General features: G+C 41.8%; 1 protein-coding gene across 2 annotated transcripts in view; it reads right to left on the bottom strand.

Annotated features, from left to right (window-relative positions):
* The window catches only part of PAPPA (pappalysin 1), a 249,771-nt gene that overhangs the window by 181,790 nt on the left and 40,555 nt on the right, over positions 1-27,426 (bottom strand). For both annotated transcript variants that reach the window (XM_039475070.2, XM_074395239.1), the window contains exons 3-4: positions 7,505-7,650; positions 3,255-3,548 (exon numbers count right to left, since the gene is read on the bottom strand). In XM_039475070.2, coding sequence (XP_039331004.1) covers positions 3,255-3,548; positions 7,505-7,650 — 440 coding nt within the window. The remainder of the gene's footprint in view (positions 1-3,254; positions 3,549-7,504; positions 7,651-27,426) is intronic.

Below are 27,426 nucleotides of genomic sequence, written 5' to 3'. Positions count from 1 at the left end.
TATATTCCTTAGAAGTAGAATTGCTGGGTCAATTTATGTGTGGATATTAAGAAGCCATGACACACAGAAACATAGGGTCAAGACACTTGCTTCTGCAGGCTAGAGAAAGCCTGGTTTTCTATACTTCTGAGGACCACAGTGTCCTCCTCCAGAAACTCTTGTAGCCAGTTATCACCAGGAAATGGAGCTGGGTCTGCTGTTCTTTTATCTGCTGAGGGCTTATCCAAGAGTTCAACATAACTATACTCCTCTGGAGCTCTGTCCAGCCTGACTATTGAAATAGGCTTCCCCCCATCACCTGCCTGGTGCCTCCTTGATCTGAGCATCTGGGGCCCTCTCAATCTTCCCCAGAACCAGAAAATGAGGCAGATAATTACAAGTTAATATCACAGGCTCTGCAGCAAGAAAGGCTTGGGTCTAGGTTTCACCTTTGCCTTCTTTTATCTTTGTGATGCTGGGCAAGATACTTAGGCTACCTGAACCACATTTTCTGCCATCTGTGAAACTTGTGCACCTCCTTGGGCTACTTAAGTTTCATACAGTGTCCGGCATGTCGCACGTACTCAAGAACTGCTACAGGCCTGAGCTAACCAATATGGTAGCCACCAGCCGGTGTGGCTCTTCTGATTTCAATGAGTTAAAATAACTTAAGACTGATAATTCAGGTCACTAGTCACACTAGTTGTATTTCAATTGTTCAGTTACCGTATCAGTAGCATAGGAAGTGGGTACCATACTGGCCAGCACAGATACAGACTACGTCTACGTAGAAAGTTCTGCTGGCAGAGTTGCATCACAACCCTTTACCCTACCAGTGATCAGAAGAAGCACCCGGGAAGATAAAGCAACGAGAAGAAGTGGACCCAGCAATGTCTCCACCCAATTGTCTTGATGAGACAGCTCCCATGCATTGCTTTCCACGTCCCTGAGAACGCAATCCTGTTCTGCAGTTTGAATTTCATCCAGCTGCTTTTGTCACCTCATCTATCAGAAGTCCTAAGGAAAACAACTATTTCAAAGCTCGTGGTCGCCTTGAATATGCTTTTGTGGGTCTAAGTTTGTTTTCGTAGCTCAGTGAATTAGTTCTGCTGTTAATGTGTCCCCCCCGCCTGAGCTGAGGGGTTCCTTTCAAAAAAAAAAAAAAAACAATAACAATAAATCGATCACTCTTTAGATCTGCACAAAGGGGAACAAAAAATATTTAGTTTATGGGGGTCTGGTAGCTAGCGGCAGCTCCTAGGTCCCGAAGAGGCCGGCAAACTTCCAAACTCACGTTATTGTTTATTTTCCATGTGCCTTCAGCTGGCCAAGAAAAGGTGCTACAGGAGTGGAAGGAAGCAGGGCTGTATAAGGAGATGGGGCACCAGATGTGGAGTGTCAGCCTGGCTGGGAATGGAAGCCCAGTGGGAATCTGCTTTTCAGGAAATACCCAGCACCCTGGTCTTTTTTGAGCACTCAAATCTAAGACTCTTTATGGTACCAGAGGTGGGTTATTGACATTTCCATTTAGATTTGGACCGCATGAACCTTATACTGGAGAGGTCCTCAGGGGTCATCAGCCCAAATGGACAAGCAGAAAGGACCAATGGGGATCATAGAATCCTTTGGGTTCCAGCAGCAAATTCCATTCTTCAAGTGAAATGAGGCAAAACCTCAACAGAAATGTAAAAGTCGGAAAGGGGGTGTATTTTCCCTGGCTCCAGCAGTAACGAGAGCCTAAAGCCCTACTCATATAGCCCCCAGGTCAGTCCCCTGAGGCATCTCTGTGGAAGAGAGTGTAAAAGCCACCCAGGTTGCTCAATTTCCCCACTCAACCATCAGCTAGCTCTCTTTAGAAGAGCAATACAAAAGTAAATGACAAAAATGCAGCTGGGCGCAATGGCTTATGCCTGTAATCCCAGCACTTTGGGAGGTCAAGGTGGGCAGATCATGGGGTCAGGAGTTCAAGGTCAGCCTCATCAACATGGTGAAACCCCATCTCTAGTGAAAATACAAAAATTAGCCAGGCGTGGTGGTGGGCACCTGTAATCCCAGCTACTCAGGAGGCTGAGGCAAGAGAATCACTTGAACCTGAGAGGCAGAGGTTGCCGTGAGCCGAGACCATGCCACTGCACTCCAACTTAGGCAACATAGTAAGACACCATCTCAAAAAAAAAAAAAAAGAAAAGAAAAGAAAAGAAAAATATGTAGAGTCAGATATGTGACTAGCACAAGTGACTTGAGTGAGCCTCAAAGCTGTCATCTGTAGAGTGGGAATAGTTCTGACTCCACAGATGCTCTCAATTAAATGAGAGAGAGCATATTGGCCTTTAAGGACAATATTTTGTTACATGAGTAGAGATATTGCTTTTGATAAGAATCAATTTTATATACCAGTTATAAGAGAATGTATTCATTTTCCTCCTTCCTTCCCTCCAACCCTCCCTCTCTCTTCCCTTTCTTTCTTTACTTCTTCCTTTCCTAACAAACATTTATTAAGGACTGGCCCCTGTGCTAACTTCTGAGAACAGGGTGATATACTAGATGCAATCGTTGCCTTGATAGAATTTGCTTGTTCTAGTGGGGAATGAGACATCAGGTTGAGTATGATTATAGAACTGGATGCTGGCTTGCCACATGCAATTGTGTGGATTGTGACTAACACAAAATCTCTTAGCTGAAGGTGCAGTGGTAAGGGCTATGACAGCCCTCAGGAGGGGTTGCCTTGTTCTAATTTGCCAAAGGTGCTAAAAGGTCTCAAAGGCCTTGATGTATCCTATGCTAAAGGGAAGTGCAGGGCATCCCCCAATGCCCCTAACATTGTTATGTTACTAGTGATACACGAAAGGATTATGATAAGATATATGCAATTAGGAAAAAAAAAATTATACCCAATCTCATGTCATCATTTTCTATTTGCAAAATCCACAGTACTCTTATTGTTCTTGCAAAACATAATAGAAGAGGATGTGAGAGTTTTATGCTTATCTAAGGGACACATGGGTTAAATAAAAAAGGTTCAACAACCACCAGTTTAGAAAATTGTGCTGCAAATTTAGGAAGGATCTTGGAGATGCATGTCCAATGATTCCATTTTCTTGAGAAAAGTGAAACCCACAAAGAGAATGACCCAAAGACATTAGGTGGCCGAGTTGCAGAGGTAGGCCTTCCATCCTTAGAAAAGGTAAGCTGCTCATTCAAGGCTCCCCTGAGCCAGGATTAAATCCCACATTTGGCATCCAGTCCTGTTCACCCCGCAGAGTGTAGGGCCCTACCTGCATAGCTCATGAAGTTGTTGTAAGGAGTGTCGAAGAAGCTATGAAAGCCACAGGTGTCATTTCCTGGCTCTGGGTCACCGCAGGACTTGTGTTTGGGGACTGGGTTGGTATCATTGCAGAGGTCTCCAGTCTCGAAGGAGGGCTCTGTCTCCATGCAGGGGTCACTGCAGGACTGGATTTCTGAGATGCCTCGGAAGACGTGATAGAGGCCCAGGCTGTGACCAATCTCATGGATCATGGTGTGGGTGTGCCCAGGCACGCCATAGAAAGATGGGTTCAAGACAATGCCACCTGTAAGGGGAAATCCAGGGAATCAGGGAAGCTAGGTACTCTGCTTCTTGGTGCAATCACCCCCAAGTCTACCAAGGAGAAAGAGATGCTGCCCAAAACAACCATAAGCTTCTCCACCCTATGACTCCACTGCCCTGAGAACTGTTACGTGACATGAATCATGAGCTATCAGAGCAGGAAGGAAGCTCAAAAGTCATTTTCTACAATTCTTCATTTTTCATATGAAAACACCAATGCTTAAAGAGGTAAAGGCACTTACCCAAGGTGATTTCAAACTATTTCAATGGAGAGCAATTCAGAAACTCTGATTTCTCAGTCAGTAAACCTTTCTGCTGCAACCTCTCCCTTAGAAAGTAAGGTCTACCCTTATTTCCAAATATTCTATATATTCTTGTCTAGACAAAGCCCTCAGGTTCAGACATCTTGGTTCTGGTTCTCATTTTGCCTTCACTAACTCTGGGACATTGAGTGGAAATTAATTAGCGTCTCTGAATCTCATATTTCCATCTCTGATGCTGTAAGAGCATGAAAACTCATGTAGGTCAGCATCATGTTGTATTCACCATTATAACAGTTTTCATACTAGCTAATATCTCTTGAGGAGAACTCTTAATCAATGTTCTACTGTTAATGACTATCATAGGGCCTGGAGTAGAGTATCACATTAAATGTGTGTTGAATATTTTCTGTGTAACTCATCTAAAGAAGTTTGAGAAGTTTAACTAATCTAGTGTGAGCAGCTAGAATAGCACCTCCATCCATCAAGTGCATCACCCCAGACCTACAGAAGCACAATCTGTATTTTAAAAACAGCCTTGAATGACTTGTCTGTATATTCTGGTTTGAGAAGCAATGGACTATACCACATGTCTCTGAAGACTGAGCATTGCTTAGCTTGGGGAGATAGAACAGATCTCAGCAGAATCCATGGGTAGTATTTGTGCTGTGTTCATTTTGGGAAAGATGCATACAGGCTGACAGAGAGATATTTAAACTTTAAAATTTGAAAGTGTTTAAGGGAAGGTTAAAAATCAGGTCTGTGAACCTTGAAAGTAGGCACTTTGGGCGTAGAGCAGCATCTTATAAAAGAATGATGAGGAGGTAGGGGCTTGTTGATTTGAACTGGCAAGCCTCAATGGGCTTGAGGAGAGTTTTATCTTAGACTGAACCTCTGGAACGGGTGTACCTGTGCAGTCAAGGCACTCACAGAGTCTATGCAGAGGTCTCTGATTTTGAAGAAGGGGCTCAGGTTATGGGTCCCTGGAGGACTTGATTCCTGAGATTGAATTTCTGAGCATTTTTGAATTGCTTAGAGCTTTCTAACACAAAGATAAAGATGTATGAGAGGGCCTGTGAGTGTGTGGGTGTGCACATGAACATGGGTATGAGAAGGGGGCAGGCACAGGCAGGGAGGAAGAGAAATTGAGACAGGAAATCTTTCTCAATTATTTTCTGTCAATCATAACATGAAACATAATCCGCTTCACACCCAAGGCTTTTTCCAGGGATCATGGTGTAACAGCAGAAAAAGAGGGTAAAAAAGTATGGTTGTAATAAATTGGGTTTGATTGGGGCTACTGCAGAGAAATCACTTATGAGCAGCATCTCTCAGGATGGGGAGAGGGCAGCCTGGAGTCCAGCTGGAGTTAGCTGACATGGGTTGCAATCCTCGTTCTGCTTCACTGGCCTTGTGACTGTGGAAAAAGGACTTTGCATCTCTGGTGAGCTCTAAAAGAAGCAGCTACAATAATGCCAGTGATGCTCTGTCTCCCCATGAAGCTTCATTATTAAGGTAATGAGAGGATAGGACCATTCCAGGGATGATGATCGGATTGCAGACTTAATGTCTAAGCTAGCCCTGTTTGTTTTACCTCATCCCCTCCCAACTCACACCTTTTCACAGAGTGACAGCACTTGGGCCCCAGTCCTGTTTCATTGCTTCTCTTATAAGGTGAAATAACTTCAGCCTAACATTATCCTGGAGTACTATAACATGCTATGGATTTTTAGCCTCTCTTATTCCTGGCCCTGAGCCAGTCTCTGAAATTTATGGAATTATCGGGAGTATTTTTTTCTAACTGTAGAAGTGTGCTGCTCAACCATTCTCAGACTCTGATCATGGCCCTTCCAGTTGCTTTTCTAATAGGACAGAATTTCAGAACTGAGAAGGGTCCTTAGGGTTTTCTGGCCTCCTAGGATCTGCTTATTTAATATTGAAGGATACAGAGACCTGAGGAAGGAAAGAGAATTGCCTAAGGCCATACTGCTAAGTCAAGCCACAGTTGAGAACAAACACGAATTTTGGCTCTAGTATAGCATTACTCCCATACACCATATACTAGGTAGGTGATATAAGCTGATCATCTTCAAGTTTGCCTAAGCTGCATGCTCTCTTAGGAGTTCTTACAACCCTGTCTGTCTGTCTGTCTGCCTATTTATCTACCCATACATCATCTATCTCAGGACTTCCCAACCTCAGCACTACTGACATTTTAGACTGTATAATTCTTTGTAGTGGACACTGTGGACATTTAGCAGCATCACTGGCTTCTACCCACTAGATGCCAGTATCATTCCCCCATTTGTAGCAAGCAAAAATATCTCTAGATATTGCCAAATATCTCCTAGGGCATAAAATCCTCCCAGCTGAGAACAAGTTGATATTTATCTTTGTATTTATTTATACAACCACACACACACACACACACACACACACACACACACACGCACACACAAATTGGTTGCATTCTCTAAAAAACAATTGAGAAATGAGAGTCGTCTGGAGGGAACTATGTCTATGTTTAATTCAGCAAGGCTTCTATTATTTGAATCTCTCATTTCCAAGACAGCATAGCAATGGGGTAGCTACTGGACTCTGTTTCACCAGGAGACCAGGCAGGCTTGAGGATACATCCAGCACTGTCACTGCTGAGCCAGAACATTCTCAGATAAAGATGTTCACTGAGTCATCAAGATTTATGCTTGTAAATAATGGGAACATTCTACCAAAGGGAAAATGGTTAAATAAATGGCAGTGCTGTTGTTCAAGGGAATATTATGTGGCTTTTAAAAATCTTGTCTTTAGAGACGGGGAAATAACCCCGATGGGTACTTTTCTTTTGTGATTTTAAATGAAAAAAAAAGGGTGAGAAGTAAGGATAAGACTTCTGCAACATGGAAAAAAAAAGGAGATAGCATAATATTAAGTAAAAAAAGAACACAGAATTTCATCTATGCTATGATTTTTAAAATGTACAGTTAAAGAAAAGCATGTCTACATATAGATGTGTTCTGGAAGACAGCATGGAAAAAGTAAAATTAAAAAACTACAATGTTTGCTTACAGGGCAACTTTCAGAAACTGTTGTCATGTCTAACTTTTGGTGATTGGTTTGCAGAAACTTATGTCTTGTTTATGGATATGCATAATTTGAATGTAAGATGAGTTCCTGTTGGTGTTGGTGGGCGGAACATGGAGGAACAAGGAGTTCTTACAAACTCACTTTCTCTTGCCTCTTTGGTGTCTTTCAAGCCAACCCATGACTGGCTGTGCCAGTACAGTGTGGTTACCAGACCGAGAAGATATTTGCAGGAACTAGGAGACAGAGGGTTTAAGGAGAAAGCAAACAATAGACAGTGTTGGAAACTTGGATTCCAATTGCGACTGTCACTGTCTTGTGTGTGATGTTGGATAAGTCCTATTTCTTCTTTGGGTCTCATTTCCCCATGGATAAAACATGGTTAATAATATGGTGCTATTTCCTTCAGAAAATTGCTTGGTGGTCAAAATGAGATAAAGGATGCGAAAAAGATTTGTAAATTAAAGTGATAAATAAATGGGTTGTTCACCCTTATGACTACCACCACCACCATCATGATCATAATAATGATCACCATCGCACTGAATGTATTACCGTCCTACTCCCGTTTCCTCTTGAAGAAGTTTCTAAGACTCACCTAAGTGCATTAGGACCTCCTTGTCCCACGGCCAAGTTGCTACTCCTGCCAACTCCTCTTCTGAGGAGTTTGCAAAGAAAATATTGAGATGTGTTGATCCATCCAATCGAAGAATGTTCTTTAGCTCATTAACATCCATGTAGGCTCTGAAACAGAAGAACTACGATTGTTACCATACTCAAAAAGATACTATTTAAATAACAGGCATTCTTCAAATGATTTAGAGCAACTATGTGTGCCAGGCACTTTGCTAAGCACATTATAAACACCATGTTATTGAATTCCCCCAATAATATTATAATTAAGATGATTCCATTTTACACATCATAAAAATAAGTCCTTGAGAGTTTAAGACACTTGCCGAAGTTGTTAGGCTTCTTACAAACACAGACGTAGGTAGTGTCATTATCTCCAGAGGCTTAGAGAACCTTCTTCAGACCTTACTAAGTTCAAGCTGCTACTTGGCAGTGTTTTCCTTTTCCTTAATGCTGACTCTACCCAGGAGCTCTCACAAAGCCCAGCCAGTAGCACACGTTACTGATGGTTCTCTTCTCTTCCCCTCTTAGAATAATAGAAGAGCTTCCTCATATATGAAAGACCAAGCCCAAGTTCCCAGCATGGCCTCCAAGATGCAGCCTACTCCTTAGCCTCATCTCTCTCTATTCCCTCTCTTGAGCGTCCGACTGCATACAGACATCTTTGCATCATGTATAGTGCATGATCCCATTGGCACTTTTATTCACGCTGTTTCCTCTACTGGGACTCTGATCAGCATTTTGTCCTGTGAGGAACAAATCCAAAGTCTGTTCTGGAATCTCTCCTCCAGAAAGACTTCCCTGATGCTTTCCTCACCTGCACCCCTTTTAACATCTCAATACTCGTCCACCTCCTACTGGCAGTGCACTCTCTCTCATTTGCCATTTCAATGAATCACCTCCTCTGTCTGTTATATAATACACATTTGTGGCCACCTGGGGAAAGGGGCATGCCTTATTCATCTCTGTTTACCCAGTTCTCAGCACAAAGCTTGATACCTGGTGAACACTCGGTAGATTTTTGATGGAATTGAATTAAGTTGGGAAAAGTAAGAGTAAAAATATTTAACTCTCAGTCTCAAATTTAGTAATTCCTGGCTAATGGGGCCTTGGTTTTCTTATCAATACACTGAAACTAGTAACAGCTGCCTGGTGCTCCACAGAGCATTTCTGTGGGTGGAATACCTATCCCTCTACCCTGCTGTGAATAGGATACGTCTGAGACCTAGAATGTCATAGCCGCCCATGTCACAGAAAGCCCCAAGCTCATAAAATCAAACATTCATGTGACCATAATTTGTACAACTTTTCACGAAAATCATGGGTTGGAGATATAGGTGGGGCCAGGAAAGTTTATATCTGTGTCTAGGTTGAGCTGACTACTTCCAAGAATCACAAGCTCAGATATTGACATGAAATCTCGCTGCTGAGCTCTTTTCTTCCTCAAGAGCCCACATTCAACTTCTTAGGCTGGAAGCCTCATGAGGGATTCTAATCAGTCTGCTCTGTCATCAGGGAAGAGAACGAGGAAGGAGACAGCCAACATTTACGAAGCATTTGCTGTATACCAGACCCTGTGCTAGGTACACATGTCTCATCCCTGTTAGGTAGTTGAAGCAATGCAACAGAGTGGGTGAGACGGCTCATTCTTAAGCTGCAGCCCTAGGTTTGAATCCAGCTCTTCCACTTTATGTTTGGGTCACCCTGGGCAATGTACTTAACTTCCCGTGCCTCAGTTTCTTTATATACAGAACAAGGGTGATAGTAATACCTACCCCATACAGCTGTTCAGAGGGTTAAGGTAGTTAATAAAGAGAGAGTAAAGGGCTTAGAAGAATGCCTGGCATGTAGAAAGCCTCAGCGCATGTTTAACTATTCCTATCACTTATCCCCATCGTACAGATGAAGGAACAGGGGTTCAGAGATCACACAACAGGCGACGAGGCCAAGTACAAATCTAGACGTGTCCAACTCTTCCCACAACCTCACCCTCATTTCCAAGCTCACTCAGGCCCACAGTGAAAAGGGAAACAATGCCTGGGAGAAGAATGAAAACACAGAGGAGCCGAGATTTTCTTGGATCAGCCCTTTCCACATAATTTATTATTTTCTAATTGATTTGTTCATTTCCATCAAATGTTCTCTCAGGCAGAGAACAAAAATGTTATTAGAGAAAGCCACCTCTGCCCATGGCTCTGAGATGAGAAAGCTTCCAGAGAGAAAAAGACAGGGTGGGGTAGGGGCAGGGGAGACGTTTTAATTGGTTGTTTATTCGGTGGTAATTGCAGAAACCAATCTTTTCAAGAAGTGGTATTCATCCAAGCCCAAAGCAGAAAAATGGGATGTGGGAGCGTCTCCCTGACTTGTACGTGATTTTTTTCCCCCATACTTTGGGAAGCCTCCATTTCCCTGAAGGGGAAGAATCCACAGCAGCAATCCAGGCTGAGGCCCCTAACCCTACTGGCCTCTTCTCTTCCCCACCTCTCCTAGAGGGACCTACCCAAAGCCGGGGGAAAAAAGGCAACAACACAGCTCTGTGGATGAGTTTTCCTTCTGTTGCCTGAGGTTTTCCCACTAATACACAGCCAGGCTGGGTGTCTCTCAAATATAACAGGGGGAAAATCTTCAGGACAGGAATACATGTGGGTATTTACCTCCCTACCCTTATGCCTTGAAAGGATTTTTTTTTTTTTTTCCCCCTTTTGTCAACAAGACAGAAGAGAAAGCACAGGAGGTCAAATTCAGAAGAAACTACTGAACTACTTTCCTTCTCTCATCTTCACTATACCTACTGTCTAGGAATAATGAAGGTGAGAGAAAGAAAAGGGCCACGTGACTTCCATTTTGCAATTGTCAGGAAGGCTGGCCCTGTGCGTACATTGCACATTGTTCAAATACACTTTAAAATGTAAGGGCTTGGTGTGGTTGCTCATGCCTGTAATCCTAGCACTTTGGGTGACCAACGTGGAGGAATTCTTGAGGCTAGGAGTTTGAGACCAGCTTGGGCAATACAGGGAGATCCCATTTTTACAAAAAATACAAACAACTCAAAAAATTAGCTGGGTATGGTGGTATATGCCTGTAGTCCCAGTTACTTTGGAGGCTAAGACAGGAGGATCACTTGAACCCAGGAGTTCAAGGCTGCAGTGAGGTATGACAGCACCACTCTCCTCCTACTTGGGCAAAAGAGCAATATCCTATCTCTTAAAACAGAAACAAACAAACGTTACTTACTTCCCAGAAAAAATCAATCAAAATCCAAAAACTCACACAAAGTTGGACAGACAGACCTATATCTATGGGAAAGTTGTCTGTCCAACTCTGTGTGTGTATTAGTCTGCAGATTAATCCGTGTGTGTGTGTGGATCTGTAGCTTAATCTGTGTGGATTAATCTACATAGAAGTTTTGCTACTCAGAATTGGATAGTTAGACCTAAATCTATGGGCAAGTAGGTTTGAGTATCACTTAGCTCAGGAGGATACCAACAGGATTAAATAAGACAGTCCCAGCACATAACTAGAAAATGTGAGCTTCCCTCCATATCCTGGTCGCCTAATTTCGCCTACTGGGAAAGAATCTAAACGGACAGGCTGCCTCTGGGTGGCTCTCCCAGTCTGTTTTCAGTGTCTCTTCTTCATTACCCTACCTTCTTCCTCCTACAAACTCAACTACTTGTTATCTTGGTTTCCTTATTCTGGGAACCTTAGTTTTCCCCAGTTATGCCCAACCCCTAAGTATGTCCATTAGTTTCCCTTCTCTGCCTTGCAACATCTCTTCTTGATTCTTAGCTCTTTTAAATCTTACAATTCCTGCAGAGACCAGCTTACCTGTGATGCACTCCATGTATCCTCTTATGACTACCCTTGTCTGTAAAGTAGGGATGATAACCTGTCAAGGGTGTCATAAGGATTAGAGGCAACATAGGTTAAGTGCCTAGCATGGTGGCTGGCACAGAGAAGGCATCACTGATTAGGATAGGCTCCTTTTACTGTATTATTGTTAGTAAAATGAAAATTATTAATAATCAAATAATCATCATCACCTCTATCGGAAAATGAATCCTTCCTCTGTTTTTTCCATCAGGTAATGAGCTTCTGGTAGTCAGGACCAAATCTTTATTATCTCTGTATCACTTAAAAGTATCCTTCAAGAGAGAATCACCACTGATGGGCAGCTACTGAGCACCTCTCTCTCAAACTGCATAGTTTCAAAACAGGATGAGCAAGCCCAGAGCTCAAGGAAGGGGAATGATTTGCCCAAGGTCAAATACCTAATACAGAGTATAGAAAAGCCTGGCAACAAGTCTCTCTGCTCCAACCTGTGTACATGTCACTTGTGTATAACAGTCATTTTGTATCACAAGCAAAGTCACCTCTTCCTTCAAGTGGACACAGTTCCCTGCAAAGGTGCATAGTTTAGAGAACGAGTAATGGGAAGGATGGCAGCCTCCATTCTCTCCCTCAGCTGGACACATGGGTGCAGGGACCTGCACTGCCTGAGTATCTGACCACTTCTCACTGTGCTCTGCTGGTTGTTCTCCAGCTCAGGGTTTCTACCTTTTCAGTTAGGTTGTGAAATAGATCTGGGTCTTCCAGATCATGTTTTACAGAAGGCTAAATTTGTAAGAAAGAGATGAATATTCAAAGAAATTTTGCTGAGTCAAATTGGTTTGGAACATGCTCTGTTAAATAGGGTTAAATACACATATTTTTTAATTGCAAGAATTTTCAGAGCCTCAAATATGCAAAATCAAAGTAAGGCAGATAGTACGGGAAGTGTACCCAAATATATTTGACCATAATTCCTCCTCCACACCCCTCCTCCTTACACTTCCACCTTTGCCAAAAACCAAACAACAGTACAAACCACAAAGTTTGGAAAATATTGGCTAGATTGAAACGTCCCTCCTAATTTAGATCCTTTACCCTGAGCTGCCTCTCGAGAGTGGTCTCTTTTCTTCTTGCCCAACACACGCACCTGGTTCCACTGTGGAAATTGTAGGTCCCCTGGAATGTCTGTTTCGGGGGGCCCAGCCCTGATTGCCAAGGCGCCCAGACTTTACCCCTTTGCCAGAACTGCATTTCAAAGCCATGAGTACAGTTCTGGAGGGAGATCAAAGCTCTCTCAACTCAACTGTCATTAGAATATTTTCTTTATGCATCTCACTCGTTGGTGAGTGCCAACAACATATTTCCTAAATGCACTGGCCTGAGATGGCACGACTCTGTAATAATCTGAATGAGAGGGCTGTCAGGGCCTGTTTTATTGAGAGAGAAGCAAAAGGGAACCACATTCAGAATGCAAAACAACAACAGCAACAGCAACAAATCCTTTAAATAAAATGAAGGGAAAAAGTGTGAGAAGGCCTGAGTTTTTCCATCTCTAGAAACATAACACACTGGCCTTCCAGTTTCAGTGGTACTGTTTACAGTGAGCCCAGGTCAAGACTGAGGACTCTCAATTTCTATTCACACTCAAAGTAGGCCACCCTTCGAGGATTTACCCTATGCAGAAGTGATAGCTGAGGAGATCTTTAAGCAATGTCATGCCAGAGTCATGCTTCCTGGGCCCTTGATGGGTACGGCTGGCCACAGGGATGGTACTGGCCATGTGTTGATGCCCTCAACTGGAGGAGGGTTTGTGTGAACCAAACACTGGCTGAGAGGGGGCCACTTTTAAGTTGGAGACTGAGAACGGTTCTTTCAGGTTAGAATAAAAGGCAGCAGAGAGTAATTTTAAGAGAGAGACAGACTGGAGTTCAAATCCTCCTTCTTCCACAAAGTGGCCTTCTGATCTTGGACAACTGACCCTGTCATTTTGTATCTCAATTTCCTCATCTGTGAAATGGGAATTAGAAAATTCAACCCGAAATGGGGATATAAAAATTCAAGGCAGTAATGCATGAGAAAATACCTAGAAGAGTACCCAACTCACGAAAAACCCTCAAGATGCGGAATTATCTTTTAAGCTAGTTCATAGATCTAAAGAGAACTAGCCTTAGCTCCCAATGCCTGTTGGGTTCCCACTCTACCAGGAAAACTTGGTTTCTTTCACTAAATCAATGTGTTTACCTTCTTCACAGGAGGTTGCCCTGTTTCTCCATCTCATAGAGCAAAGTCTGTAACGTTGCCCATTTCCAAATTCTGATTGTAGCTTGTCATTCCCAAGGAGGTCCTCAAGTCCGTGAACCACTACTTAATTTTCAGAACACAACAGACTGTTTGAAAATGATTATCAGATATAAAGATCAAAGCCACTCAAGGCAAGTCATTAAAGCATGATAAACCTCAGAATGTTTATTGCATCCATATCCTTGTTTCAGATAACAGACTTTCTCCAAGCTGTGACCAGTACAAAAATCTGAATTTTGTTCTTTATCCCAAGGGCCCTAACAATCTGGACTTGATCCTCCTGCTTAGTTTCATTGTCAAAAATGCTAAATCTGCCTTGCTAGTCTATAAAAAGAGACACAGAGAGAAAATATTGGGAGAATTTATTAAATTCTTGGAATCTTGAATAATTAGTTTCCAAAATAACAGATTTTGTATGGAAGCTTGACACATAGGAAAGAAAAATGTAACAGTATCAATCAGAGACTAACCGAAACACTGATCATTCCTTTATTTAGTTATTGAATGAGTCATTCTTTCCTTACCTCCATTTTTTCCTCCCTCCTTCCCTGCTTTCATTCTGTGCTTCCTAATTTCCTTCCTCTCCACATATCATTCATTTATTCTTTTCTGCTTTCATTTATCCGCACTTATTGAGAGTTTATCAAATACTATGCTTTAGGCTAGAAACTGTGCCTACAGATAATGAGAAAAAAGGCATGATTTTCATTATCAGGGTATCAGACATTTTATGAAGAAAGTGAGACAAGTAAAGGAATGATCACAACATAATACGATAATACTCATAACACTACCATTTGGGAAAGTTTACTACACAATGGAACTGTGGAAGTATTTTTTTAAATACATATATTTTATTGTACTTTAGGTTCTGGGGTACATGTGTAGAACATGCAGGAACATTGCATAAGTACATACATGGCAATGTGGTTTGCTGCCTCTGTCCCCCCGTCACCTATATCTGGCATTTCTCCCCATGTTATCCCTCCCCAACTTCCCTATCCCCCGGTGTCCCATCCCTGTTCTCCCCCAACAGATGCCAGTGTGTGATGCTCCCCTCCCTGTGTCCATGTGTTCTCATTGTTCAACATCCGCCTATGAGTGAGAACATGTAGTGTTTGATTTTCTGTTCTTGTGTCAGTTTGCTGAGAATGATGGTTTTCAGATTCATCCATGTTCCTACAAAGGACACAAACTCATCATTTTTTATGGCTGCATAGTATTCCATAGTGTATATGTGCCACATTTTTCTTCTCCAGTCTATCATCGATGGCCCTTTGGGTTGGTTCCAGGTTTTTGCTATTGCAAACAGTGCTGCAATGAACATAGGTGTGCATGTGTCTTTATAATAGAACGATTTACAATCCTTTGGATATATACCCAGTAATGGGATTGCTGGGTGAAATGGAATTTCTCTTTCTAGGTCCTTGAGGAATTGCTACACTGTCTTCCACAATGGTTGAACTAACTTACACTCCCACCAACAGTGTAAAAGTGTTCCTATTTCTCCATATCCTCTCCAGCATCTGTTGTCTCCAGATTTTTGAATGATTGCCATTCTAACTGAAAAGAGATGGTATCTCAATGTGGTTTTGATTTACATTTCTTTAATGATCAGTGATGATGAGCATTTTTTCATGTTTGTTGGCCTCATAAATGTCTTCTTTTGAAAAGTGTCTGTTCCTGTCCTTCGCCCACTTTTGAATGGGTTTGTTTGTTTTTTTTCTTGTAAATCTGTTTTAGTTCTTTGTAGATTCTGGACATTAGCCCTTTGTCTGTTGGGTAGATTGCAAAATTTTTTTCCCATTCTGTTGGTTGCTGGGTCAGGCTAATGACGCTCCCCCGCCCCTTTTTTTTTCTGTACAGATGCTCTGGAGTTTAATTAGATCCCATTTGTCTATTTTGGCTTTTGTCGCGAATGCTTTTGGTGTTTTAGTCATGAAGTCCTTGCCTATGACTATGTCCTAAATGGTTTTGCCTAGGTTTTCTTCTAGGGTTTTTATGGTGTTAGGTCTTATGTTTAAGTCTTTAATCCATCTGGAGTTAATTTTAGTGTAAGGTGTCAGGAAGTGGTCCAGTTTCTGCTTTCTGCACAATGGACAGTTTTCCCAACACCATTTATTAAACAGGGAATCCTCTCCCCATTGCTTGTTTTTGTGAGGTTTGTCAAATATCAGATGGTTGTAGATGTGTGGCATTGCCGTTTATATCTCTGTTTTGCCACGAGCACCATGCTATTTTGATTACTGTAGCCTTATAGTATAGTTTGATTCCAGCTTTGCTTTTTTTTTTTTTTTTTTTTTTTTCGCTTAGGATTGTATTGGCTATGCGTGCTCTCCTTTGGTTCCATATGAAGTTTAAAGTTGTTTTTTCCAGTTCTGTGAGGAAGGTCATAGGTAGCTTGATGGGGTTAGTGTTGAATCTATAAATTACTTCGGGCAGTATGGCCATTTTCACAATATTGATTCTTCCTAACCATGAGCATGGAATGTTTTTCCATCTGTTTGTGTCCTCCTTATTTCCTTGAATGGTGGTTTGTATTTCTTCTTGAAGAGGTCCTTTACATCCTTGTTAGTTGTATTCCTAGTTTATTTTCTTTGTATCAATTTTGAATGGCAGTTCATTCTTGATTTGGCTCTCTTTAAGTCTGTTATTCGTGTACAGAAATGCTTGTGATTTCTGCACATTGATTTTGTATCCTGAGACTTTGCTGAAGTTGCTTATTAGTTTAAAGAGATTTTGGGCTGAGACAACAGGGTCTTCTAAATATACAATCATGTCATCTGCAAATAGAGACAATTTGACTTCCTCCTTTCCTAACTGAATATCCTTTATTTCTTTTTCTTGCCTGACTGCTCTGGCTACAATTTCCAATACTATATTGAATAGGAGTGATGAGAGAGGGCATCTTTGTCTAGTGCCAGATTTTAAAGGGAATGCTGCCAGTTTTTGCCCATTCAGTGTGATATTGGCTGTAGGTTTGTTGCAAATATCTTTTATTGTTTTGAGATATGTTCCATTGATACCTAGTTTATTGAGAGTTTTTAGCATAAAGGCCTGATGAATTTTGTCGAAGGCCTTTTCTGCATCTACTGTGATAGTCATGTGGTTTTTGTCTTTGGTTCTGTTTATGTGGTGGATTACATTTACAGACTTGCATATGTTGAACCAGCCTTGCATCCCCAGGATGAAGCCTACCTGATCATGATGTATAAGCTTTTGATGTGCTGTTGCAATCAGTTTGCCAGTATTTTATTAAAGATTTTTGCATCTATGTTCATCAAGGATATTGGCCTGAAGTTTTCTTTTGCTGTTTTTGCTGTTTAGTTTTTGCTGGGTTTTAGTATCACGATGATGTTGGTCTCATAAAACGATTTGGGAAGGATTCCCTCTTTTTGCAATTTTTGGAATAGTTTCAGAAGGAATGGTACCAGCTCCTCTTTGTATGTCTGGTAGAATTTGGCTGTGAACCCATTTGGACCTGGGTTTTTTTGGTTAGTAGGCTACTAATTGCTGCCTAACTTCAGCCCTTGTTATTGGTCTATTCTGGGTTGCAATGTCTTCCTGGTTTAGGCTTGGAAGGGTGCAAGTGTCCAAGAATTTATCCATTCCTCCCAGGTTTACTGGTTTATGTGCATAGAGTTGTTTGTAGTAATCTGTGATGGTAGTTTGTATTTCCGTGGAATTGGTGGATACCCTCTTTATGAATATGGCATCCATTTGATTCTTCTCTCTTTGTTTTTATTAATCTGGCTAGTGGTCTGTCTGCTTTGTCGATCTTTTCAAAAAACCAGTTCCTCGATTTATTGATTTTTGAAGGTTTTTTTTTTGTGTCTCTATCTCCTTCAGTTCTGCTCTGATCTTAGTTATTTCTTGTTGTCTGCTAGCTTTTGAGTTTTTTTTAATCTTGCTTCTCTAGCTTTTTCAATTTTGATGATAGGGTGTCGATTTTAGATCCTTCCTTGCTTCTCATGTGGGCATTATTGCTATAAGTTTTCCTCTAGGCACTGCTTTAAATGCGTCTCAGAGATTCTGGTATGTTGTGTCATTGTTCTTGCTGGTTTTGAAGAACATCTATTTCTACCTTCATTTCATTGTTTATAGAGTCAACATTAAAGAGCCAGTTGTTCAGTTTCCATGACGTTGTCCAGTTCTGAGTGAGTTTCTTAATCGTGAGTTCTAATTTGATTGCACTCTGGTCTGAAAGACTGTTTGTTATGATTTCCGTTATTTTGCATTTGCTGAAGCGTGATTTACTTCCAATTATGTGGTCAGTTTTAGGGTAGGCATGGTGTGGTGCTGAGAAGAATGTATATTCTGTGGATTTGGGGTGGAGAGTTCTGTAGATGTCTATTAGGTTTGCTTGGTCCAGATCTGAGTTCAAGCCCTGGATATCCTTGTTAATTTTCTGTTTCGTTGGTCTGTCTAATATTGACTGTGGAGTGTTAAATTCTCCCACTATTATTGTGTGGGAGTCTAAGTCTTTTCGTAGGTCGTTAAGAACTTGCTTTTCGTATCTGGGTGCTCCCATATTGGGCACATATATATTTAGGATCATTAGCTCTTCCTGTTGCATCGATCCTTTCACCATTATGTAATGCCCTTCTTTGTCTCTTTTGATCTTTGTTGGCTGAAAGTCTACTTTATCAGGGACTAGGATTTCAACTCCTGCTTTTTTTATGCTCTCCATTTGCTTGGTAAATCTTCCTCCATCTCTTTATTTTGATCCTATGTGTGCCCTTGCATGTGAGATGGGTTTCCTGGATACAGCACACTGATGGGTTTTGATTTTTTATCCAATTCGCTAATCTATGTCTTTTGACTGTGGCATTTAGCCTATTTACATTTAAGGTTAATGTTATGTGTGAATTTGATCCTGCCATTTTGATGGTAACTGGTTGTTTTGCCCATTAGTTGATGCAGCTTCTTCATTGTGTTGATGCTGTTTACCATTTGGTACGTTTTTGCAGTGGCTGGTACTGGTTGTTCCTTTCTATGTTTAGTTACCATTTGGTCTGTTTTTGCAGTGGCTCATACGTGTTCCTTTCCATGTTTAGTACTTCCTTCAGGAGTTCCTGTAAGGCAGGTCATATAGCGACAATATCTCTCAGCAATTGCTTGTCTGTAAAGAATTTTATTTCTCCTTCACTTATGAAGCTTAGTTTGGATGGATATAAAATTCTGAGTTGAAAGTTCTTTTCTTTCAGATGTTGAATATTGGCCCCCACTCCCTTCTAGCTTGTAGAGTTTCTCCTGAGAGATCTGCTGTGAGTCTGACGGTCTTTCCTTTCTGGGTGACTTGCCCTTTTTTTCTGGCTCCCCTTAGGATTTTTTCATTCATTTCAACCCTGGTGAATCTGACAATTATGTGCCTTGGGGTTGCTCTTCTTGAGGAATATCTTAGTGGTATTCTCTGTATCTCCTGGATTTGAATGTTGGCCTGCCTTGTTAGGTTGGGGAAGTTCTCTTGGATAATATCCTGAAGAGTGTTTTCCAACTTGGATTCATTCTCCCTGTCAGATTCAGGTATGCTGATCAAACATAGATTAGGTCTTTTCACATAATCCCATTCTTGGAGGCTTTGTTCATTTCCTTTCACTCTTCTTTCTCTAATCTTGCCTTCTTGTTTTATTTCATTTATTTGATCTTCTATCTCTGATATCCTTTCTTCTGCTTGATCAATTCAGCTGTTGAAGCTTATGCATGCCTTGCGAAGTTCTCATGCTGTGTTTTTCAGCTCCATCAAGTCTTTTATGTTCTTCTCTGTTTATTATACTTAGCATTTCATTAACCTTTTTTCAAGGTTCTTAGTTTCTTTGCATTGGGTTAGAAGATGGTCTTTTAACTCAGAGAAGTTTGCTATTATCTACTTACTGAAGCCTCCTTCTATCAATTTGTCACACTCATTTTTTGTGTTGTTTTGTTCCCTTGATGGTGAGGAGTTGTGATCCCTGGGAGGAGAAGAGGTGTTCTGGTCTTTGAAGGTTTCATCCTTTTTGTGCTGGTTTTTTATCATCTTCGTGGATTTATCTCCCTTTGATCTTTAAAGTTGTTGATTTCAGGAGAAATCTCTGAGTGGACGTCCTTTCTGTTGCAGTTGGAGCTATGTCTTTTTTGGCCTGTAGAGGCGCTGCTGGGCTGCTTCGGATTCAGTCAGGTTGCTGGGTGGGTGGTCTTCCCCTTGGGTTTGTTTGCAGGTAAAATTAGTCTTCCCAATGGCATCTCTCCTTCCCTGAGCTCGATCTTCCTGTTGGGGTCAAACTGGTGTATTTGCTGCCAAGCTCTCTGGTGCACCAGCTTCAGTTTGAGTTTTGTTGGGGGTGGGGCCTGCCAGGCCTTATGACCTGTTTCCCTGCTTTCAACTCTGCCTCTTTCTGTGAGACAGGTTGTTCCGTCCCGTTGGCGCTAGTCCAAACTTCGCCCAGGTCCCGCCAACAACTTGTGACACCAGATGGGAGCTGTCGCTCAGATTTGCATTGACAACCCACGGTCCCCCTCAGTCTGGTGGGGCTTTCTTGGACTGTGAGTTGCAGGAGGGATGAGGTAAACACAGGATCCGAATCAGAGCACCAAGGGGGTGAAATCGCTGACCTTCCGAGCTGGCTGCACATTCCAGGTGGAGATGTGCCCTGGTCTGTCTTGGTTCATTCTCCCTGGGTGTCTCTCACCCTGCTTTGGCTCCCTCCCTGGGCTACTTTCAGAGTTCTTCCAGTCCCCTCAAAATGAACCCAGCACCTCACTCAGAATCGTGATGTCCTCTAACCTAATGTGTCTCATTTGCTGTGAGCTGCATTCCAGTGTTGCCTCCTCTTGGCCATCTTGGCACCACCCCCTACAAAGTATTTTTTAACATATCATATTTTTGAAGCTTTACAAAACCTCTAGAATATCCCCAACTTATAGCTGATGGAACCAGGGCTAAGAGGGCTGACACCACTTTTCCAAGGTCCTTCCACTCTTAGGTGTCACAGGTGGGACACAACCACTAGTCTGTTGGATACTACCAACCATATCCTTAGTCATTAGTCTCTTACTTCCTCTTATCATATGTGTTATAATAGAGTGGGTGGGTGCTAAATATAAGAAGAGCATACAGTAATGACACCCAGCTGAAGGAGGGTCAGATACCACTGAGGTTTTCACATAAAAACATAAACCTTGGTTTGATATTGAACCAAGTGTGGGAAACAGACAAAATGTCAGAAGCTCCAGAAAGCCCAGAGGCATAGAAGAACATGAGAATACACACTACAAGTCTTCACTTGCAAGTGTTTTCAAGGTTGAGGAACCTCACAAGAAAAAGCTGGAGGGGACAGCAATGGCTACCTCTGTGCTATAGTTTGGATATTTGTCCCCTCCAAACATCACATTGAAATGTGATCCCCAATGTTGGGGGTGGGGCCCAGTGGGAAGTGTTTGGGTCATGGGAGCAGATTCCTTAGGAATGGCTTGGTGTCATTCCCATGGCAGTGAGTTCTTACTCTATTAATTCTGGTGAGACTATTGACGGTGAAAAAGTGTCTAGCATCTCTCCACTCTCTTTCTTGCTTCTTCTCTTGCCATGTGATCTCTGCATATGCTGGTTCCTCTTTACCTTCCAAGCATGAGGGGAAGCAGTTTGAGGCCCTCACCAGAAGCAGACACTGGTGCCAGGCTTCCTGTACAGCCTGTAGAACCATGAGCCAAATAAATCTCTTTCCTTTGTCAATTACCCAGCCTCAGGAATTCCTTCGAAGCAACACACAACAAACTGACAATCAGGGTCTGGAATACCAAGCAATGGAGAATTGAAAATGTCCTGGGATCCCCAAGCAGACCCTGGCAGATTATATGTAAGAGGATAAAATGATCTGGTTTACATTTTCCAGGGAGATTTCTGAAGCAATTTGGGAAATGGAGTAGAGGTGATGAAAGTAGAGAAGCAGGCATTGGCAGTGTCTAACAGCAACAAGAGTATATATAAGAAGTAGTGGTATTTATACAATTGTGATGCTATGTTCAAAAACAACACAATGGGGAAAAATGGACAGGGTGGGAGTGAGAGAAGCTGAAATGTTGGTCTGGTTTCTGATTTTGTCTCCTGTAGTATTTTTCTTTTATCAGTCACAGACCCTACACATCAAAGCCCCCGCCTTATTGGTGCTCTAAATGCTGGGCCCAGTAAGAGTTTATCTGCTAGCAGCATGTCCTTTGCTGAGTCTCCTGAAAGGCCAACCCATAGGAAAATCACTGGCCCTCAGCTTCTTGTGGATTGGCTCATGATGAGGCCAGGTAATTTGTAGTATGGAGAATGCTAAGAATTTGGTTCAGAGGAGAGGAGGTGCTGGTTCAGAGAGGCAGAGTGTACCAGTGGTGAGGTTCTTAGACTTTTGAGATATTATTAGATTGGTGCACAAGTAATTGTGATTTTCACCATTACTTTTAAATGGCAAAAACCACAATTACTTCTGCATCAACCTAATAATAAACATTGAGATGGAAGTCAGCAGTGATCTGTAATTTTGATAAATAAATAAAGCATTCAAAAAGGGAAAAGAAACCACTCCACCATGTATGAGTTCCCTCATATCATAAAATAAAAGGTACTTGAGTCATATTCCAAAAGAAAAAATAATCTCAGAATAAAGGGCACTACTTTACAATGAATGCATTTTACTAGAAACTACAGAGCTGCTATTTTTCTCATTTACCTTTTGGAAAATAATTTTGCAGATTGTTAGGACAGAAAGTAAAGTGTCAGAACACCTGGCTCCTGGCAAGCTCAGCTATACTCACTTGGTTAACATGACTCATCCTCTAGGACACAGCCTAAAAGCTACTCCAACCCCCTATGTCTTAGTCAGGCAGCCATTCTCTGTGTTCCCTCAGCACCTTGGACTTCTCCATAGCAGCAATTAGCCAGCTAGCTATTTATCTTGCTGCAGGAAATTCCAAACGGGCAGAATCACAGGTGTCTTGTACAATGTTCAATGTTGTATTTCTAGCACCTAGGACCGTGCCTGGCATATAGAAGGCAGACACACACCCTCATGAGAAACTATTGGATGAATAGTCACTTCCCTAAGATCTTCTCTTGGGGAACCACAATCTCTGTTTTGACAGCCTCTGAAACTCGGAGTTCATTTCTTTTCTTTTAATGTCTTTTTTTTTTTTAATTTATTTTTTACTTTTATTTTTTGTAGAGATGGGGTTTCACCATGCTGGCCAGGATGGTCTCGATCTCTTGACCTTATGATTCGCCTGCCTTGGCCTCCCAAAGTGCTGGGATTACAGGCGTGAGCCACTGTGCCTGGCCTGAATTCATTTATTTTCAAATCAGCCATTAAGGCATGAGGAATCTCTTGCTCAGTAAGGAGGTGTAACAATGGAATTGCCATATTGTGTTCAAAAGCAACACAACAGTAATGCAATTATCTGATTCAGATGATCATTTTCACCACAGAACTATACAGTTCAAGGGCCCATAGCTGTCTTCCCACCACTTCAAACCACATTTGATAAACAGCGCAACTGACCACACTGAGCAGAATATACACAACTCCCTGATAGCCCTGTGACTTCTCTTATGCTTAACACACAAGGAAACAAAGACAATCACATCTACTTCATAAGCTGTATCAGGCACAATGTTTAGATTATTTCAGAAGGATTATTTCAGAAGACAGCATAGTTTGGACCTAGACGTTAGCCATGTAGGCATATAACTGGTATGAACACTAAAATATATTAACTTTAGAAAGGATCAATCAAGAACTACATTATCACCAATATGTGTCAAAATGACAGTATCTAAATTTTAATCTAGACCATAGCCCCATAAAAATCACTTAACTTAGGCAAAAAACCAAATTTATTTAAAATTAAAGCAATACTGGCATTACAGTAGATGTAGGTAGGTCTCTCTGGATGAGTTAATAAGTCTAATAACTTCTCCAAATTTAAGTCTCCCTTGGGATTAAACAGAGACGACTGTTAGAGAGGCATGTGATGATCAAGGACTTCAAGTATAGATAGAGAAGTGATGCTGGAAAGCCTGACATTATATGTCAGCCTGTCAAAAGTAGAATTAAATTCAAATTGATTTTTGGACAGAGGATGCCACTTTTGGAGCCTGAGGGATAATACAATAGCAGATAGGTAGGCTGTCCCAGTATGGGGTACCATCATCACAAGGCCACTGGGGGATTTGAGAAATATGAGTAGGATTTTTTTTTTCAACTTGGTATAGGGCATACTTGTGCCTTCATCACCACACTGAACACTGTACTCAAGTAGATATAGGGGCTGGTCAATCCTCTGAAGGCAAGGACCGTCTCTTACATCCCTTAGTGCCTCCAGTGCCAGTGCATGGCTTTATTTGTACCTTTTAAATATTAAGCCCTTCCTTTGTACTCTAGTTCTAGTTCCCACAATCCCAATGTCTGACTGGAGAATATCAGTGCATGAACAAACCTCAAATCCTCCCATTTTACAGATGAAGAATTTGAAATGAGAGAAGAAAAGTGTCTTACATCATGCTGGCCACCAAGTTCCTGGAAGAATCTAGTCACTTCCTTCCTCATGCTTGGCCAAACCACTGGCAAACTGTGTTTTTCTACCACGGATCCTCACGGGAAAGAAACCTCCTTTGCGTCTCTCTTACTTTATGATTTTGTGGAGTTATAATCACCATGGCCCTCTGTGGGCCATAAAAAGAGTTCAGTAGTTAGAAGTCAAGTTCAAAGCTAAAAGCTGCAGTTGGTTGGCTGAACTCATACAAGTCTGGAATCACACACATCAGAGGCTTGATGCAGAGACAGCGCTCCTCCACCCTCTACCCTTCACTACCAGACCACTAAAACAATCTAGAGCATGGAAAAGAAAAAGAAAGAGAAGCAAAGGAGAAAGGAAGAAGACAGGAAATGCTCTTCCGAAAAATGGAGAAACAGGAGCATATTCTAGTTATGCAAACAAATCCGTGAACAAAAGGCACTGCTGTTCACACACTAGTTTTGTGTTTTCGGCAAGTGAGAGTGGAGGTGTGGAGGTTTCCTCTCAGGAGGTGGAAAACTGCCCAGCAGTGAGTTAGGAGGAACAAGCTGAGCTGCAACCAACTTAGGAAAATGTATTTCAATAAAACAAAATGTACTGCTGTCTGTCAGTTCAACCCTCTCTCGCACGCCCACCGGCTTTGTTTCCTAACCTGGAAGGGCATCTGACCAAGTGCCGAGGCTGTCATGAGTGGTCAGTGTCATCAGTGGATGCAGAAAGGAAAATGAGAGTGCTGAGCCTGTCAAACTCAGGGTGGAAAAAAACCAACTGCCTCCTGCTGAGGCCCTTGAAAGGTCACCCAGTACTGCTATCCATCCAGGCAGCTGGAGATGGGTTAGGGAACACATTTGGGAAAGGGATGAGAGAAGGCGTACCTCAGATCCTGGCATGTTCCTGACTTCTCCCCACAAAAGTGTCCCAACTCTCATCTGTAAACATTGAGACTGCAGAGTGTGCTAGGGCAAGAGTCCCAGGCCAGGAGAGCCTTGGTTTTTGTAGTCCTGAGCACACTGTGAGTACCCTCCCGGCTTCCAGTTCCTACTCACACTATTCAATGAGCCCCAACTTGCAATCCCAGACATGCCTTTGCTTTTTGCTGGAAATGCTTAAACTTAATGTGGCATGCTGCTTATCTCTTGGGAAAATGAATATATTAGCATTCAGTTTGTAAGGGACTTTTGGAATTAAAAAAAAAAAAAAGATTTAACAAATGAAACCTGTGGGTGATAAAATAAAAGGGCTTTTGATAGTACAGAGTGGTCGATTAGGTTATCTCTGTCTCTTACTCCCTCACTGAGATTGTAGTGAGGGGGCTCAGGATTGAAAGGGGCCGAAGAATTTGGGGATATGCACAATAAGAAGTCAGAAGATCTATCAGAGGAGGGAAGTCCCCAAACAACAGCAGGGATAACAACTGCTATTTTCAGAGCTCACTATGTGCCATGTGCTGTTCTAAAGGGTTGACTGCGTATTGCTTCATCCAATCCTCTAAAGCACCCAATGCAGTAGACTGCTACTTTCATCCCTGACTTTACAGAGGAGGTAACTGAGTCTTTGACAAAGGAAGAGACCTGTGCAAAGTTATGGAACTGTTAAATGACTTGACTGTAGTATGCTCTGTCTCCAAAACTTGTATTCTTATTTATTTGCTAAGCTGTACTGATCTTCCACTGTTCCGCATGGGTCACTGTTTTGAGCTCCTTATTTACTTCATCTTTAGGGGCCTTGCGCAGTTCTTCTTTTAATTCAGTTCACCCCTCTGTTCTGCTCTTAAGACCAAAGTGGTATGTATGCAAGCCTCACAGATGGAACTTGTGAGTAAAGGTGGACTTTGCTCGAAAGAAAAGCATGAAGAAAACCCAGACTGAATCAGAGAAAACCGAACTGTATGTGAAAGTATGCCTGCATCTGTATGTCTGTGCATCAACCCTCAAGCAGGCATGAGGGCTGGAGATGGTGGAAACATATAGAAACTTCACCAGTCTGGCACATTTCTCATTATGATCCATCCCAACATTGCCTGGAATGATTTTGTACAGAAATACGTCTTTTAACACTGCCAGTCATTTGGGTCATTTTAAAAATAAGCCAGTGTGCCAATTCAATAACTCAATGAGTTTGATAGAAATTATATGGTCTTTATTTAAAAATACCAATTCTGTGGCTAGTCCTTTTAAAAAAAGTTAATATTTTGAGAATGAAAATAATCTTAGTAAAAAGGCTCTTGATTTGTATATGGCAATTTCATCCAGGCTTTTTTTTTTTTTTTTTTTTTTTAATGAGCCTGTAGGAACAGTCTCTATAAAATAGTGCTGACAGGGAGGAGATGGTGTCCACATATGCCCACAAGAAGGGAGGAGACTTTTCTCCAGCACCTACTATGCTCCAGACACTGTACCATACCAGGTGTCTCACACAGATGACTCCATTTGAGTGCCATGATATGTCACAGGATAGCTGTTATCACCTAGTTATTACAGATGAGAAACCAGTGACTCTTATTGAGCAGTGTGGCAAGGTCAGTCAGCTAGTGCAGAGCAGAGCCAAGATTCAAACCCTGGTCAGCCTCTAGCATGCATAATTTTTCCACTAGACCAGACCTGACTCCTGTTATTGTTTTAATGAATATTAGTCACATTAAATAAACCCTGATATTCTGATTATAAAATTCCATGCAATTTCTTTTACATGATTACTGGAAAAGAATGAACAAAGTTACTGAAAAAATAACAATGCCCCCTTTCATCTTCCTGCTGGTTAACTCTTCCCAGAACTCGTTCTGGATTATTATTTTATGAGACCCTCATGGCAATTGTGTGATCCAGACAGTCAGATATTGTTATTCCCTCTACGTAGATGTGGAATTGGAGGCTCAGAGAGATTAAGAGACTTGCCCAAGATTGCACCGCTAACAAACTGCCCACCCCAGGTTAGAATCTATTTCAACTGAATTCTTTCATCTAAATCAGCCTGAGTCTTCAATGTCTACAGTCTGAAGAAAAAACTGTGGCATTTCACTGCGTGAAGCCCCAACCAGACTCTATCTTGCATCTTCTCAACACATTCCCACTTTAATTTCTTTACCCATTAACACTACATGTATTGCCTTCCCACCAGCTCTTTTTCATTATTACAAAGCCTGCTCATGCTAGAAGCCTATCATGTCCCTTCTCCATCATTAAACCTTTCACAACTTCTCCAAACCACAGTGATCCTGCCCTTTAT

The sequence above is a fragment of the Saimiri boliviensis genome, chromosome 2 (assembly GCF_048565385.1).
Source record: "Saimiri boliviensis isolate mSaiBol1 chromosome 2, mSaiBol1.pri, whole genome shotgun sequence".
Lineage (NCBI taxonomy): Eukaryota > Metazoa > Chordata > Mammalia > Primates > Cebidae > Saimiri > Saimiri boliviensis.
The sequence above is the reverse complement of the archived record's forward strand: the minus strand, read 5'-3'. Positions and strand labels throughout refer to the sequence as shown.